At 51.2% G+C, this 17742-nt stretch overlaps 1 protein-coding gene across 2 annotated transcripts in view; it reads left to right on the top strand.

Annotated features, from left to right (window-relative positions):
• Window positions 1-17742, top strand: part of ADAMTS14 (ADAM metallopeptidase with thrombospondin type 1 motif 14) — an 89446-nt gene that overhangs the window by 33661 nt on the left and 38043 nt on the right. For both annotated transcript variants that reach the window (XM_033208989.1, XM_033208990.1), the window contains exon 4: window positions 1724-1914. In XM_033208989.1, the coding sequence (XP_033064880.1) occupies window positions 1724-1914 (191 nt within the window). The remainder of the gene's footprint in view (window positions 1-1723; window positions 1915-17742) is intronic.

Here is a 17742-nt window from a genome sequence, read left to right on the forward strand (position 1 = left end):
GCAGCGTAGAGGTGGCTCAGGTCTCTGCAGAGGTTGCCGTGAATGCATCCACGTGCATCACCCACGTGTAGACGGGGACTGCATACACTCGTTCCCGTGTGTAACATAAATAATCACAATGGACTGGGCAGGGACAGGGCCCTCTGCCTCTTATGCTGAAGTGGGTTTTCTCCTGCTCTCTGTTCAGCCCCAGCTTCAGTGTCCCCTCCTCAGGACGCCTCCCCCAACAGGTCTGGATCTCCAGGAGGGCACCTTCTCTGATCAGTCCTGTGGTAGCCTTTGATATTCTTGTATTATTACAATCCAATTTCTTATTTGTCCCCTCTGCTGGGCAGTGGGCTCAAGGGCAGAGGCCGGGCCTTTATCACCTAGCCCCTGTCCATCCATTCAATAGTGCGGGGCCCCTCCTGCTGCCACAGCCCTGATACATGCTGGGGATAGCGTGGTGGCCTCTTTACATCCTCATTCCCAGCCTCCTATCCGGGGAGCTCTCAAATACCTGTGGATAAATGAAGGTCCTTAGAAATTAATGGTACGAGTATCAAAACTTCAGAGTGAGATGGGGGGAAAGTCATTAAGAGTTAAGGCTCTGGAGCCTTCTTGAGAGACCCCAGTCTCCTGTCCTGCCTTCTTAGCTTTCCCTGCGACGTCTCCACGTACCCTCACTCCACCACCCCAGCAGAGTTTATCTTCACTCAGGCTATAGCATAGATGACTGACAGCGCTCAAGGTGTTACCCTTCTACATGGCGGCATCGTTGGTAATGTTTCAAAGCATGGGCTTTTGATTCAGACAGACCCACAAGAGAAGCTACTTAACATCTTTGAACTTCAATGTGTTCACCAGTGTAATGGGGACAACAATCTGATGGAGTTGTTGTAAAGATTAGATTAGATTCGTTTGGATTAGATTAGATTAGAGGTCAGTAAAGGTAAGGCCCAGGGCCAGATACAGCCTGGCAGCTGTCTTGTAGAGGAGGTTGGATTGGAACACAGATACACTCACAGTCTCATCTGCGGCTGATTTTGTGCTTCAGTGGAAGAATCGAATGGTTGTGACCAAGAATGAATGACCCACAGAGCCTAAAATATTTATCTGGTCCTTTACAGAAAAAGTTTAGTAACTCTTGGATTATATAATACAAGTTAATAAATCTTATTTTGCTTTTAGCCAAAAGGACAAAGCAGCGATGGTGAAATTTGGAGTCACTGACAGTTCCTGGGTGGGATTTGAGTGGCTCAGGGCTCACAAGAGTATCCGAGAGTTCCTCAGATGCCCTGTGGAGGCCACAGTAGCCCCATGACTTTTTTCCTTTATGGAGATATTGCCAACTTTGATTTTTACAGCAACGTTGTGTGTTAGATATAAAGGGTGGTTCATCCTCATGTTATAGGAGAGGCAATGGAGGCCAGAGAAGTGATTGATGGGGCCTGGGATGCCCAGAGAGATAGGATGAGTGGCTCCTGGAACCCAGGCATTCTGCTCTGGGTCAGTTCTCCCCACTCTGCTACTCATTGCTTCAAAGACTTACCCCTGCCCTCGTGGCAGGAAAATGGTTCTTGCCCATGAGTTGACCTGGTATGGAACAATGCCTCATACTACTTTACTTACAGAGGCAGGGAAAGGGGTGCCCATGATGGAGCCAGAGGTAGGTGGTGGGTGATGTCACAGTAACAGCCTCTCCTGTGGGTTGGACCTCACTCTCTTCCTGTCTTGGTTCCAGCCTTTGGCCTGGGAGACCTTCCCAATCTGCTGGGCCTGGTAGGGGACCAGCTGGGCGACACAGAGCGGAAGCGGCGGCATGCCAAGCCAGGCAGCTACAGCATCGAGGTGCTGCTGGTGGTGGATGACTCGGTGGTTCGCTTCCATGGCAAGGAGCATGTGCAGAACTACGTCCTCACCCTCATGAATATCGTGAGTGTCCACGTGTCCTGGGACTTAGGGGAGTGGGGTGGAGTGGGCCCCAGTGGTGATCCAAATGGAAGTTTCTGGGGCCTGGTATTTTTCAGGTGGACTTGGGGCAGTCATTGCTTACTCCTTAGCCCAGCAGGCACACCCTTGGCAGCCAGGTTCGACGGTGTAATGAGCCTGAATTGGCCTGACTTGTGTCCCAGGCTGTGGCCTGATCCCAGCTGTACATACCTGGGCTGAGGGGACCCACCTGGCCTCCTGCGCTGGAGCCTGTGGACAGGGGGTTCTGGGCTTGGACACATTCAGAGTCGGGCTCAGGCGTGGCCCGGAGCCTTGCTTGTGTTGGAGTTGAAGGGACTTCCCTGGGACTCATCATCTGGAAAAAATGCCCAACCCCAGGCTGGGGAGACTGGCCAAGGAGCTGTCAATCTGTGAAGTGCGTCCTGACGCCCTGACACGGGCGTGGGATGTGCGCAGACAGGCAAGGACAATCAAGGATGTGGGCAGATTCTAAGACCACGGTGAAGCAGAGAGCCCGTGCCCTCAGCTGCTGCCTGCAGTTGTCCTGCAGAGATACAGGACTCTCGTCACAGAAAACCTAGTTTTTCAAGAAAAGTCAGAAATGTAGTTTTTTAAAAAAGTGTTTAAAAATTTTATTATGGAAAATTTTAATCCAGATATTTAAGTGAACATTTCCAGTTTTTAAATGTTAAAAGAGAAACCGACTGTGGATGCCAAACAAAACACACTGTAGGCCACAGGTAGCCCCGAGTGAGCATCCCTGGGCTAAAGGGGCAGAGACAAGGAAGAACAAGAGGGAAAGGGGGGTGAAAGCATGGGGCCTTTGTCAGGGTGCCTGTGGCTGTGTGGTTCTGGGAAAGGATGGGGACCTGTCTGGGTGAAGTGAGACCCGAGGTAGAAGTAGTGCAGTCAGGGGTCAGATGCTGGGGATGGGGGCCAGACCCTCAGCCCTCCCCTGTGAGGTGCAGTACCGGAGGCAGGTGACCCACTGGGATAGACCCCAGCTCAGCATAGGACGCTGTACAGTCCAGGCGGGGAGAAGGTGGGCAGCAGTGCACAAGGGAAAATGCCACATCAACAGGAGGCAGCAGGGCAGGTGCCCTTCACCTCTGAGTCCCTGCAAGGCGACCAGGTTAATGGCTCATCATAAACATTCATCTGGAATACTAGAGCTAAGAAAGAAGATATGTACGTGGTGGGTCCTGAAGAATTTGAGCGAGGCCTCTTTTGAAGGCCAAAGCTTCCAGCCCTCACTGGCCTTGATGTTAGGGCCCTCTGCCCCTAAGCCTGTTTGGAGAGGATAAAGAGGTTGGCTAGCTGCATGATCATCCAGACCGACAGATGACTGCAGTATGCCAGGGCTGGGATAGAGTCGCCTTATCCTCAGTCTAACATGGGCAGTGCTGACAGGCTGTGAGGGATGTGCAATTGATTGAGCTGCTGCGCTAAGAGGAATATTAGTCAATCGACCGAGAGCATACAGTCTGACTTGGCCCCTTCCTGTCTTTGTGACTTTGGGGGCGAGTTAAGAACCCTCTGGAGTATCTCCTTCTGCACTTTGCAAGCAGCATTAACAGTACTTACTACCAGAGGTTTTGGGGAGGATAAAACGAGGGCACGGCACACAGCATGGCCATGCAGAGCATATGCTGTCAGTGGGCGGTGGTTGGTGATAGTACTGTGACCTTCGTGAAGTGACTGGTCATGCATTTCTGGGAATGGAACAGTTGATGGGGAGAAACGTCAATCCCATGTCATGTCAGTCCCCCTGGAAACATTGGTAGGGCGTTACCTGGGTCCATAATCTGGCTGCACCTTTGATGAGGTGGTCGCTAGGGGGACAGCCCCTTAATGTCTCTGTGACCTTGGGCAGGGAACCTGTATTGCTCATCATAGGATGCAAATGATGAAAAACCAACTCAATCTAGATTAAGACAAACGTGGTAATTTCTTGGTTCATGGGTCAGACTCAGGGAGGGACAGATTGGAGCTGGTTATGAGAGTAATTGGAACTAGAGGAAGTTTTCAGGCTCGCTTCTCTCTCTGTGACATCCTGATTCTCTCTGACCAACTTCTCTACCAGACATTCTGGCCACTGACAACACAACGCTGACTCCTATCCCCATCCATGGCTGGAGACAAAAGGAGTTTCCCCTCTGGTTCCCAGGCAAAAATCTCCCAGGGCAGGACTCTGATTGGCCTAACCTGGGTCACGTGCCACTCTTTGGGCTGATCACTATACGTTAAAGAGGGACAGCATCAGTGCTCCAAGGCTGGAGAGGGGTTAGACACAGCCATGGCTGCTGGAGAAATTGTTCTGAGCTGTCCTGGCACCCCAGTTTGTGTCTGCTACAGTTTAGCCCCTTAGAGCCTCTGCTTTTTCATAATAGTGTCTGCTCTTGGGTTTGTGAAGATTTAGTATCCAGGGTATCTAGCATGTGCCTCGCACATAGTGGGTACTCAAGTAATGTTTTCTGTCATTATTATTGTTACATTGTTTGTTTTTGCGTGTATAAGTTGTTCCTCACCTGGGTTTGGGAAGGTGAGTTCCTTGAGGGGAGGGGCTTTGTCTTTTTAGGAATCCCAACAGCACACACAGCACAGGGTCTGAGACCTGAGAGGTGATTGGTAAACGTGGAGGTGAATGGCATCTATGAGAAAAGCAGGTGGCTGGCACCCATTGAGATGGTAGCAGCAGAGAGCAGCAGAGTTCTCTCTGCAATGTCAACATCAATAAAAGAGCAGGAGCAGAGATCAGTTCCAATTACAGGAGCCCAGGGAGCAGGTGGGGGGCTAGAAAGTCTGTCCCTGGTCACCTCTGTGTGTGGACACTTCTTCCATCCCAGGAGCTTAGTGTGTGGTTTTGGACAGAAAGAGCAAAGGCTACCACATGGAGTTGTTTGAGAAAGAGAGAGGGAGGGGAGGGAAAGGATGCCTGTGAATCTGAACACACCCACCATCCTGGAACGCTCGACCACCTACCCAGTCTCCACAAATCACAGGCCCAGCCTGAGGCCGCAGCTGGGGACCGACCCCATTAGTGGGAGGCCATGCTCCAGAGCCAGGTTTGGCCCCTGGAGCCAGCAGGTGGGGGACAAGAGGAAGGGCAGGAAAGGGGAAAGGGCCAGGGGAGACCTCAGGATGCAAAAGAGTGGTAGGAGCCTGGGTCCTACTGCCCAAAGCTGGGCCTGAAGACCCCAGGACTGTAAGCCAGGCCCTACTGCAGCCCCAGAATCCTTCGCTTTGTTAAAAGATAATTTTCAGGAAAAGGTAAACTCATGACTCTCATAGAGAAATAAAAAGGAACATGTGTTAAAGATTTGACTCTACTCATTAATGAGGGAACCAGGCAGATGTTATAGCTCATTCAAAAGAGAACCCAAGGACAGAAACATTATAGATGAGGAATTTTACAATGAATGTGCAAAAGGAGACAAAATTAGTGTTGTGTAGGTGGGAGGGAAGGCTGTTTAGCCTCTGCCAGAGAAGATGGAACCTGCCTGTGTGCAGACAGGAATGTTGCGTTGCTCTTAGTGACCCATGGTGCTCTCTGCCGTAAGGGCGCTTTCTCTGCATCTGATTCCGATAAGGGGGAAAGGCGCGCTGCGGCAGTGCCTGCCTTCCATTGAAGTACAAGTTTTTATTCTGTGGTTTGGGGCCTGACCAGGTGTGAGGAGTCTGATGACTTGCCCTACTTAAAAATCTCTGCCCCCATTCCTGGAACTAGCGGAGCGGCAGCATGTCCCAGGCCACAGCCCTGGATTGGACTGGGGTACAGCCCTCACAGCAGTGTGGTGGGATTCTGTCTCTTCCACAGCTCTGTTCTGCCACCTACTCCTCACTTCCAGGATTCTGGCTGGGGTTAGGAGAGTGAGAGTGCTTGGGGCAGTGGCGGGGGTGAGTTGTCTGGGGGGGACCACAAAGCTGTCTTGGGTGATCTGCTCCATTCTTTCTCTCATCTTTCAGAGAAACTCTTTCAGAGGTACCCTGAGGGACCTCCACGAATTCTGTTGCTCGGCTCCTTAACTCTTGGTTGGACTGAGGTGTCGGCAGGTTCTGGAGGGTGGATCAGGTTTGCTAGAGCCCTGCTCCCCAGTTGGCTTCACTGCCAGCCTTGGCTGACGTCCATTCATTTGTTCGGAGCAGGGTGCTGTGCTACCTCTGTGGGCCCTCCGTGGGGCTAGGTATTGGGTGGGGTGGGGTGGGAGTCAGGGTTCTTGTGGTTGCAGGTGACAGACCCAGCTCACACTAGCTGAAACCAAAGAGGAGTCTATTGGCTGGGAGCTGCTGATGTGCCCACAGGTAGAAGCTGCGGGGCAGGAGCCCCAGGGACCACAGGACGAGGGCTTCAGGCTCCTTAGGGCACGGTCTCCTACTCTGCTGGCCCGTGCTTGTCAGTGGAGCCCAGCAGCAGATGGGCTTTCTCCCCATGATGGGAAATGGGAACACCCTAGGTGCTCACACTTAGGACCCAAACGCCAGAAGGCTCTTTCTTGCCCTCCTAGGGAAGACTGACTAGGGTGGGACATGTGGCTATCCCTGTACTAACTGCTGTGTCTAGAAGGTTGGTTTGGGTCTGCTGGGCCACAGCTTGCCGCTGTGTATGGGGGTGAGGTGCAGCAGGACCTGTGCCCAGAAAGCAAGCAGCACAGCATGCAGACAGGAAGAATGGCTTCCACAGTGGGGAACACAAAAGGAAGAGAAAACACAGTCCCTGTCCTCTGAACTTATACTGCTGTATGTCTGCAGACCACTGCAAAAGATCTAATTGCAAGCCGGGTGCCATGACTCACACCTATAATCCTAGCACTTTGGGAGTCCAAGACAGGAGAATTGCTTGAGGGCAGGAGTTCAAGACCAGCCTGGGCATAGCAAGTCCCCATTTCTATAAAAAAATTTAAAAAATTAGCCAGGCAAGGTGGTGCACAACTGTAGTCCCAGCTACTCAGGAGGTTGAGGTGGGAGGATGGCTGGAGCCCAGGAGGTCAAGGCTACAGTGAGCTGTGATTGTGCCACTGCACTCCACCCTACCAACAGAGTAAGACCCTGTCTCTAGAAAAAAAAAAAGAATATCATTGTAGAAATTATTAGCATTGTTTTTGAGTAACCACTGGGAGGGAGCCAGACTCTTTGTAGACTCTACCTCATTTACATAAGTCTCCCCATAACCCTACGAGAGGTCTGAGTAGCCTCAATGTCGTTACATAGAAACTGGGGTACAGAGACAGGTTGTAACTTGCTAGTCTCCCATCTGGTAGGCTGCAGGGCTGGGATCTGAGCACTGCTGTGTCCACTCCAGAGCTCACACTCTTCCCTAGGCCTGGTGCTGTCCGTGGCTGGTGACCCAGCTGTTATGGCAGAAAAGCTTTTCCCTACATTCTTATGTTCAGTTCTGGAGGACTTGTGAGTTAAACTGAAAGAGACAGACTGGCAGGAGAAAAGAGTTGATTTGCCAGTTCCTTGTATATAGGGTTACTCTATGATGAGTACCTCAAAGGGGTGGTGAAAACTGAGAGCTTGGCCAGGTGCAGTGGCTCATGCAAGTAATCCCACCACTTTGGGAGGCTGAGGCAGGCGGATCACCTAAGGTCAGGAGTTTGAGATCAGCCTGACCAATATGGTGAAACCCCGTCTTTACTAAAAATACGAAAATTAGCTGGGTGTGGTGGTGTGTGCCTGTAGTTCCAGCTGCTCAGGAGGCTGAGACAGGAGAATTGCTTGAACCCGGGAGGTGGAGGTTGCGGTGAGCTGAGATCGGGCCATTGCACTCCAGCCTGGACCACAGAGGGAGACTGCAGTCTCAAAAAAAAAAAAAGAAAGAAAAGAAAGAAACAAACAAAACCTAGGGCTTATGTTCTTAGCTTAATAGGGAGAGAAAGGGAGAAGGGAGAAAGGTTTCTTTAGGAAAGACAAGTGGGTCTTTAGGAGAACAGACGGGAGATGAAGTCTGTGATGTTTACTTAAGCAGGGTCAAGTGGTATTTCTGTCTTTATGACCATGAAATTCCCTTAAGGGGATTTCCAGCAACCTCTTTCCCAGATGCTGCTGCTTTTAAGTGAAGCTGAGAAGGCTTCTTTCTGCATCTGTTGGCTTTCAGATGTCTTCAGCTTACACTGATCTATATTCTAAAGCTGGGGTTCCAAATGGGCCCTCACACAGGCTGGGAAAAGGACCCCAGGAGATGGAGTGCTTGCATGCATGTATGTCCTGGAGGGGCCATGACCTGTGCCAGCTCCTACGGTCTCTGCTTGGCGAGGGGCTCCACATGCGTGGCTTCTGGGCACTGTGTGCCCTCAGCAAGGCCCCTCCCAGACCCACTGGGTGGCCTGGTCTGAGCCCCTAATAAGGGTTCTAAGAGAGTCAGCTCAAATGACAGGGGTGAGGGTGGAAGGGATGCTCTTTGGGGCTATGGGAAAAACAGTGAAACCCACCTCTGAGGTGGAGAGCTGAAGGCAGTGAAGTTTGGAAGGTAGTGGGGAGAGCAGATGGGAGCTTGTTCCCCAGGCAGAATTTAGGAGTTTCCCTTGGAAACCAGAAGAGGTCTTTTGATGGGCTATAAGTCGAGATGTTTCTTTCCATTGAGCAAAGTGTACTTTTGAAACTTGGCATTCCAGGGCTGACCTGGCCTGAAACGTGATGCATTCAGAAGGGCCTGGGAAGCCCTCCAATCTGGAGCTATGAGACCACGTGGATGGTGGCAGGAGCAGGTGGGAAGTTCTCTCTGAGCCCTTGATGTTCATGATGTGGAGGCCAGCTGCCCACCTATCCTCCTTCCCTGGTGTTCCCCCGATGTCCCTAGGACTTTACTGTTGGAGGAAGGCAGGTTCAGTGACCCATTCTAACCTTCTTGGCCAAATTAACACGTTCTGACTTTTGACCCTTGACCTCTGACTCACGCATGACTCAAAGCTGTGGCCGGGGAACATTGTCAGCTTCTACTGAAGACAGGGCCACGAGGGCCTGCCTTGGAGACTGCTGTTTGGATAGTCTTGGTCCTACCTTCCCTCTCCCCACAACCTGTCAGAAAGTGGGTGAGGAGAGTAATGATCTTCTCAGAAGTTCTAGAAGGCCATTAGAGGCTGGGTGTTCTGCTCACTGCTGGGTTGCCCTGTGAATGTGGGAACAGACAGGGCCTGGGATGGGTGAGGGGCACAGTTGAGGCAGAGCTTCCTCTGAGGGAAGCTTAGTTCCTCTTGGGGAGAGAGGCTCACAGCATTGAGATAGACTGTGGCTTAAAGGAGTTGTGACCTTGCAAACCTGCTGCTGCCATGGCGGGTATGTGGGCGGTATGGGGTTCAGGCTTCCTCTGAACAGGTGCAGAGGATGGACAGCCAAACTTCCCAGCAAGGGAAGGTGAGCAGATGGGGACCGACAGTCTGCCTCCCCGGGGACTAGCAGCTCATCCTGTCCATTGTGTGGGAGCTTTTATTCGGCTGGGATGCTTGATGCTCGAATACCCTTGGGGATTTCCATGGGGCCAGTAATAACAGCTTGCCTTTGCATTCCCCTTGGAGCACCTGTCTGCTGTGACCATTTCTGATCCTGATTTCCGGGGCCAGGTCTGGGCTGGCGGGACCAGAGAGAGGAGATCTAGTTCCTGGGATGGATAGTCCCATTGTGCTCTTAACCCAGGGAGGAGGGGGCAGAAGCCATTAGTGAAGCACCCAAAGTTGTCTGACGAGGCCCCGGACACTGCTGTCAGGGGCAGCTGGAGGGACAGTCCGGGTGGCCCTGCCTTCCACGTGTCTTTTGCATTGACCTGGGGAGGTGCTGTGGATATTCCTGCAGCTTCAGATGACGTGATCAGGCTCCCCCCTTAACCTTTCCGCACACGCTGCTGGGTGCTGTCATTCTCTGTGCCTGTTTCCTCATCTATACTGGGTCATCTTCCTTAAGACTTCTTCAAATCTCAGGACTAGAGAACCATTGGAGCACTTTGAAGCATAAAGGGGTAGTTGTTTTCAGCATTTAGTGAGCACCCGTTGTGTGCCTTGTATCACAGACAGAGGCTGCCGTCCTAGAAGTTTTGGTCTGGCTGCAAAAACAAGCCTTAGTCCTGTGGAATAACCAGGGAGCCATGGAGAATGGTACCAGTACCAAGGAGCTTAGAGGGGATACTGTCCCTGTGGGGCTGTAGAGAGAGGAGGGGTGTCTACAGGGGCTCATTGCTGAGCCTGCCTTGAGGGAGAGGGCAATTCGGAGAGGGGAGGGCATGCGGGCCAGGGTGGCAGATAGCACAGCAGGGTTGTGGGGGTAGGGTTGAGGAAGGAGACCCAGGTGTGTGGTGACAGGTGACAGAAGCCTGCAGAGACCTCCCTGGCATCTAGGTGTGGCGGGATAGCTGGGGAGGCAGCAGTGTGGACTGTGGCGTAAAGAAGAGACATGAGAACAGCTCCTAAGTGGCATCCATGGTGGCATCCAAGGTGGATCTGCCCATTCCTAGGGCCCTCTCCTGGCCCGGGGGTGATGGACCAGTTCTCTGGGGTGAGGACCCCTTTGGACATGGGGAGATGGGGGAACCTCCTAGGGCCTGGAGCTGGAGCACAGGGAGGGTGAGAAGAGAGACAGAGAGGCCCTTTCATCATTTCCTCCCAGCAAGGTTGTAGCCAGAAGCTTCCAGTCTCTGTTTCCTCTAGGAACCCTCTTGGCAGCCAACCTGTCTGGATGATAGGTGCCTGGTCCACCTCCACCCCCCGCCCAGCTCCACCTGACTGACAATACATAGATGTTGGGGTGGTTGCCGGGACAACACTGGCTAGCACCTCTGCCAATGGTAGGGTCCTACCAGCTCTGACCTGCCTCAGAGCCTCTTTCTGAGCCTGGGGCCTGCTCAGATGGACCGTGTAGGACAGCTCGCTTCCCCTTTTAGACCTGGGAGGTTTTGGCGCATTTGGCTGTCAGATCAGGACCTTGGCGGCCTCTGCCTGGAAGGGTGGCATTTTGTTTACCCTTGACAAGCGTTAGACATCCATCATAAAGGCTGGTCTGGAACACCACAAAAACTGCTTTCCTGCTGGTGGAGAGTATGGCTTTGCCAGACATTCTCCTTTTGGGTAGATGAATCTCTAAGGAGCGTATTCTCCTTGACACTGGAAGCAGACAATCCTCTTCTTCCCTCTCTTTTTGGTCTTTTTCTCCTCTTTTATGTCTCTTCCCCAAAACTGCTTTGGCTAAAAGTAAGAAAACTCATTCACTAGAAAGCAGTAGTTCTTTTTAAAGTTTATTTTATTTATTATATTTAAAAGTTATTTTATTTTATGTTTTTGAGATGGAGTCTCACTCTGTTGCCCAGTCTGGAGTGCAGTGGTACAATCTCGGCTGACTGCAAACTTCATCTCCTGGGTTCAAGCAATTCTCCTGCCTCAGCCTCCCGAGTAGCTGGGATTACAGGCATGCCACCACACCCAGGTAATTTTTGTATTTTTAGTAGTGATGGGGATTTGCTACGTTGGCCAGGCTGGTCTCGAACACCTGACCTCAAGTGATCTGCTCACCTCAGCCTCCCAAAGTGCTGGGATTACAGGTGTGAGCCAAGGTGCCCAGCCTTTTATTTTTTCTTTTAAAGACAGGGTCTTGCTTTGTTATCCAGGCTGAAGCACAGTGGTGCAGTCATGGCTCAGTGCAGCCTCAACCTACTGGGCTCAAGGGATCCTCCTGACTCAGCCTCCCAAGCACCACAGGTGCATGCCACCATGCTTGGCTAATTTTCTTTTTTTTTTTTTTTTAATTTTTAGTAGAGACAGGGTCTTACTATATTACCTAGGCTGGTCTTGAACTCCTGGGCTCAAGCAATCCTCCTGTCTTGGCCTCCCAGAGTGCTAGGATTACAGGTGTGAGCCATGGCGCCCACCCAAGCAGTAGTTCTTAACCAGGGACATTTGGTAATATCTGGAGCTATTTTTTGATTATCACAGCTAGAGGGGATGGGGTGCTACCGGCATCTAGTTGGTAGAGGCCAGGGATTCTGCTAAACATCTTCAAATGCACAGAACAGCTCCCCCAACTGAGCTCATCCACGTCAAATTGTCCATACTGGCCAGATTGAGACCCCTGACCTATGGTATTAGTTCCAATTGTCACACACAGAAATTTTCAAAGCAAACCCTCTGGGCAGAGAGTGATGTGCATCACAGAAGGAGGAGTGCTGGGAATCTTGGTGCGAGAGATATGTGATCGTGAGCACCCTTCTTGCGAAGAGCGTTTTATGGTTCACACAGCACTTTTGCTTTCATGGACAGCATCTCACTCCACACGTACACACACACACACACTTTTTAGAGGTAGGGTCTTGCTTTATCATCCAGGCTGGAGTGTAGTGGTGTGATCATGGCTCACTGTAGCCTCGACCTCCTGGACTCAAGTGATCCTCTTGCCTCAGGCTCCCAAGTAGCTGGGACTACAGGCATGGCTGATTGTACCCAGCTAATTTTTAATTAAAAATATAGATATATATAGACAGGGTCTCACTGTGTTGCTCAGGATGGTTTTGAATTCCTGAGCTCAAACAATCCTTCTGCCTCAGCCTCCCAAAGCGCTGGTATTATAGGCCTGAGCCATTGTGCCTGGCTGAAATAAGTTTTAAATTAATGGATGCTGCTGATGAGCACATGCTGTGGGCCAGGCCTGGTTTCAAAGCCTTGACATCTGTTTTTCCCTCCACCCTCCTACCTCGGCAAGCTGTTTCCTCCACACCCACAGATAAGCAGAGTCAAGCTCCAAGAGGTAAGACCATGCAGTGGTGAGAAGCAGCAGAGCTCGACCTTCCCAGGCCTCCATACTGCCTCTATTTACATAGAGGTTGCCAGCCTGGGACATCAAGGCTGCCGCGTTTCACAAATAGGTTGTGGGGGATAAATGCTGAGCACTGTGGGCCTGTGAAAGAGAGTCTGTTGGGCTGAGTGGGTCCATCCCTGTGCACCCTGGAGCCACTCTGCACACGCAGCCTAGGCATGAGGTGGGCTGAGCAGCCGGATCTCTGGAGCACCACCCAGACCAGCCTGCAGGCTCCAGGGAGCTCCAGAGACAGCCACCCCTTTAAGAGGTGTGCCGATTAAAAGGCAGCTAAAAGTGCTCACTTGGAACCCACACCAGCCCTTTAAAATATAGGGCATGATCATGAGCTTGACAGAGAGGGGAGATGGAACAGCTGAGCCTGCAGCAACTGAGAAAGAAGTCAGGAGACTCAGCGCTCTCCTTCCACTCCCCTGAGAGCAGCCTCATCCTCCAAGACCTCATTAAACACCTCACTAGTGACCTCGGAGGCAGGGCCTACCAATGTGGTCCGTGGCATAAAATCATGGGGAATCTGACCATCATGGAGTCTTAGATTTGATGAAACGTGGTACACATGTGAACTTGTCTGTGTGTGCACACCTGAGCATGGCATCTTGGTGAGGTCTTAGTGTCCCAACCCAAGGTAAACCAGACCCAGCTCTGCTTACTGTGAGGGTCAGCCCTGGAGGGCTGGGGAAGGCAGACAGCTCAGACCACAGGTAGTAGTATATTGCTGTTAAACATCCACATACATGCACATGTGTACACACATACAACACAGGTACCCACACACATGCACATGTGTGTACACATATAATATGGGTACCCACACACGTGCATATACCTGTACCATGTTTAATCACCCACATGTGTAACACAGGTGTGTTTGTATAGATACATGCACCCATGTGTACCACACCAAATTAGATGTGTGCACACAGACAAGTTCACGTGTGTACCATATTTCATCAAATCTGAGACCACACTGATGGTCAGATACCCCATTGTTTTATGTCCTTAAGAACGAAAAAGTGGGCCGGGCGCGGTGGCTCAAGCCTGTAATCCCAGCACTTTGGGAGGCCGAGACGGGTGGATCACGAGGTCAGGAGATCGAGACCATCCTGGCTAACATGGTGAAACCCCGTCTCTACTAAAAAAAATACAAAAAACTAGCCGGGCGAGGTGGCGGGCGCCTGTAGTCCCAGCTACTCGGGAGGCTGAGGCGAGAGAATGGCGTAAACCCGGGAGGCGGAGCTTGCAGTGAGCTGAGATCCGGCCACTGCACTCCAGCCTGGGCGACAGAGCGAGACTCCGTCTCAAAAAAAAAAAAAAAAAAAAAAAGAACGAAAAAGTGTTACCAATGAAATTCTGTTCATCACTTAGCATTTTTACTGTAGACTTATTAGAAGAGAGCTTTTTTTTTTTTTCTTTTTTTTTTTTTTTGAGATGGAATCTTGCTCTGTCACCCAGGCTGGAGTGCAGTGGTGGGATCTCAGCTCACCACAACCTCTGCCTCCCGGGTTCAAGTGACTCTCCTGCCCCAGCCTCCTGAGGAGCTGGGATTATAGCTGCATGTCACCATGCCCAGCTAATTTTTCTATTTTTGGTAGAGACAGGATTTCACCATGTTGGTCAGGGTGGTCTCAAACTCCTGACCTTGTGATCCGCCTGCCTCGGCTTCCCAAAGTGCTGGGATTACAGGTGTGAGCCACTGTACCCAGCTAGAAGAGAGCTTTTAACCTCAGTTAGAGTTAGGTCTTTATCATACGTTACTCTTTTTTTTTTTTTTGAGACGGAATCTTGCTCTGTCGCCTAGGCTGGAGTGCAGTGGTGCGATCTCGGCTCACTGCAAGCTCCACCTCCCAGGTTCACACCATTCTCTTGCCTCAGCCTCCCAAGTAGCTGGGACTACAGGTGCCTGCCACTATGCCAGGCTAATTTTTTTTTGTATTTGTAGTAGAGACGGGGTTTCACTGTGTTAGCCAGGATGGTCTCAATCTCCTGACCTCGTGATCCACCCGCCTCGGCCTCTCAAAGTGCTGGGATTAAAGGCGTGAGCCACCGCGCCTGGCCTATCATATGTTACTCTTGTACACACACAGATAAGGCAACATGAACAGGTGAGGAGTTCCCCTAACTTCTTCACATTCAGAGCAGTGCCCTTGCAGGTCATGTTTCGGCATCGTCCTCAGTGTATGACGTTTCCATGCGGCATTGTCCTGCCTGCCATCGAGAGCAGGGGTGGTGCCACCTGAGGGCTCCACTGGCATCCCTGGATTTTCACAGAACCTACAGACAGCATCCTGTGGATTTGATGCTGGAGCCATATCGATTTTACTGGAAGGTGTTGATGGGAGGTTTTCAGACAACACCCAGGATTCACATTCCTGCCTCTGATGGTTTGTTACCTGAAATGATGAGGGCTGTGGTTGTGAAGCCACCAGGAATGACAGAGGCTCTTGCTTGCACGGGCAGTGACAGTCACACCTGGGCTGCCTCCTGGCCAACAGTGATTGTAAACGTGAAAAAGAGGAGCCTATTGGACTCAATGGGATGCAGCATGTGTCTTGGGGGACGCTGGGGGCTGGAGCATGTGGTCGGTCTGCAGAGTCACCTTGTGCCTTGTTAGAAGGGCCAGGGCCAGGGTTGCGCACCAAAGGGCTGGTCCAGGGCCTGAGACTCCATGTTGCTGTCGTCTCCCGAGGACTGAGAAAGGACGGGAGGGGTCATTGTGGCTGTTCCTCTGTCTTCAAGCAATGTTGCTCACATCTGTCCAGGTTCAGAGGCAGTAAGTGATCAGGGAAGGCGCATGAGCAGGTCAGGTTTTCTGAGGCCTGGGCTTGTCCTCTGACCATGATTGCTGTCCTCAGGCAAGCTTCTGTATGCCTTTGGGCCTGCCTGTATCCCTGAAAACAGGGAGAGCATACCATTCTCCTTAGAGGTCCTTGGAGAAATAACTGACTCTGGGGCTGGGGCAGGGAATATGCAAGATGACCCCAGAGCATCTCCTACAGCCAGAAAGTAACGAAGTATTAAAAAACAAACCCCAAATCCCCAAACCATGGGGGTGTGTTTACGGGACAGAGGAGCCAACTCAAAGAGCTCTCAACCACCAAAGCTAGGACAATTTGAGCAACAAAACAAATCACAGAGAATTATAGCCCAAGGTGTAAAATAGATAAAAGTCCATACTGATAACATAAATGATGGAATAAATAAACAAAGAAGGGACAAATCACCCATGCAGAGTAATTCCAGTTTATTCACGTCCGTCTTCAAGGAGGTGGATTTTAACTCCCCACTCCCTAGATGTGGCCCGCACATAGTAACTTTCTTTGAAAGAATTCAGTCTGGAAATCAGGGAGCAGAGGGTAACTCTCAATGAAGAAACCTGACAAACACTCCCTCAGCCGGGTGATGAAGGCCAACAGCAACAGTGATGAGTCATGCTGATATCGTGCACCCTTGGCATGGCCTGATGAGAATGCACCTTACCCCTGTGGGCTTCCTCCCCTGTAGCCCCCATCTAACCATGAGAAAACCATCAGACATACCCTAATTGAAGGACACAAAATACCTGCTCAGTGCTCCTTAAGACTTAAAGTCATCAAAAACCAGAAGGCGGGAGAACCTGTCACAGAGTAGAAACAGAGCAGAGGGGCTAAGGAGACAGGAAGATTAAATGGAATGTGACACCCTGGATGGGACCAGGACATTTGGGCGAAACTAGAAAAATCTGAATGAAATGTAGACTTTAGTTAATAACAGTATGTCAATATTGGTTCATTAACAGTGACAAACGTACCATAGTAATGGAAGATGTTAACATTTGGAATACATTGGGTATGGGGAGTTTCTGTACTATCTTTGCAACTTGTAGCTGAATCTAAAGTTATTTTAAAATAAAGTTTATTTTTAGAATAATAGGAATTCCAGGCCGTTCGCCATGAGGATTCAGTAAAGTGATGTGGGGAGGCGCTTGTGGGCTGTGCCAGCCATTAGTGGCGATGAGACCACACTGTTCCACTTCTGTTTGAGCGCGGGTGGGCTTAATACCCCCAGGGTCTTTTTCAGCACTGGCCTCCACCTCTCCGTGTTTAAGACCTGCCTGAGCCTGGCTGCCAAGCGGTGGGTGGACCTTTTACAGCCTTCTTGAGTTGTAAACTCTCCTCATTCTCTCTCCTGGGCCAGAGAAAGCCCACCCCAGCCACCCTGCCACAGAAACTGGTTCTGGACAGCAGCTGAATGTAGAGGCTAAGGAAGGGGGCCTGAGAGTCACAGGATCTGAGTTCAACTCTTGGCATTCTCACTTCTAGCTGCGTGGCCTTGGGCAAGTTACTTACCCTCTCTGAACCTTGGATGTCTTGCCTATGAGACAGAAATAATTCCTCTCTCCATAAGGTTGTTGTGAGGCTGTATGCCAAGCCCTCGGCACAGTGCCTGGCACACAGTAGGTGCTTGGGGAGTAGAGGTGCCTCCCTCCCTCTGATTCCAGTACCCTCTACCATCTTCTCTTGTGCTGCTTTTTCTCCCCTTGGCCAGAGAGAGTCCTGACCTTTGCTTGTTTTTCTGGTACATACCCAGTGGTTATCTCAGGTCAATATGTGGTACTGAATTCTAATGCAGGGGTCCTGGCAGCGGTGACTTTGAATTTGGCGCAGAAGTGAGAAGCAGAGAAGCTGGACACACTGCTCTGTTCTGCCCTGTGGGTGTGCCTCATAGCCATTCTGCCTCATGCCCAACCATGGGAAGCGATCTGTGATCTCCCCTGAACTAGCTCCCTGGCCTCACCTCTGGCATTTGGGAGGCAGCCATGGAGGGCCAAGGCAGACAGGGCCAGGCCCTGGGTGCACAGCCAGGCTGGAGCCTGTCAGCGAGCCACCTGTGTGTGTTCCAGAGCAGCTGGGGTCCTGGCTGTGGTGCTGTGTGTCACATGGTCTCTGCAGTTCTACCAGACACAGCAGCCTTGTCCAGCCACCTCCTTGGCCCGTGCAAAGCCTCAGGCAGCTTGAGCCAAATCAAAGATGCTGAGGTCCC

The sequence above is a fragment of the Trachypithecus francoisi genome, unplaced genomic scaffold, assembly GCF_009764315.1.
Source record: "Trachypithecus francoisi isolate TF-2019V2 unplaced genomic scaffold, Tfra_2.0 Lachesis_group9, whole genome shotgun sequence".
Classification (NCBI taxonomy): domain Eukaryota; kingdom Metazoa; phylum Chordata; class Mammalia; order Primates; family Cercopithecidae; genus Trachypithecus; species Trachypithecus francoisi.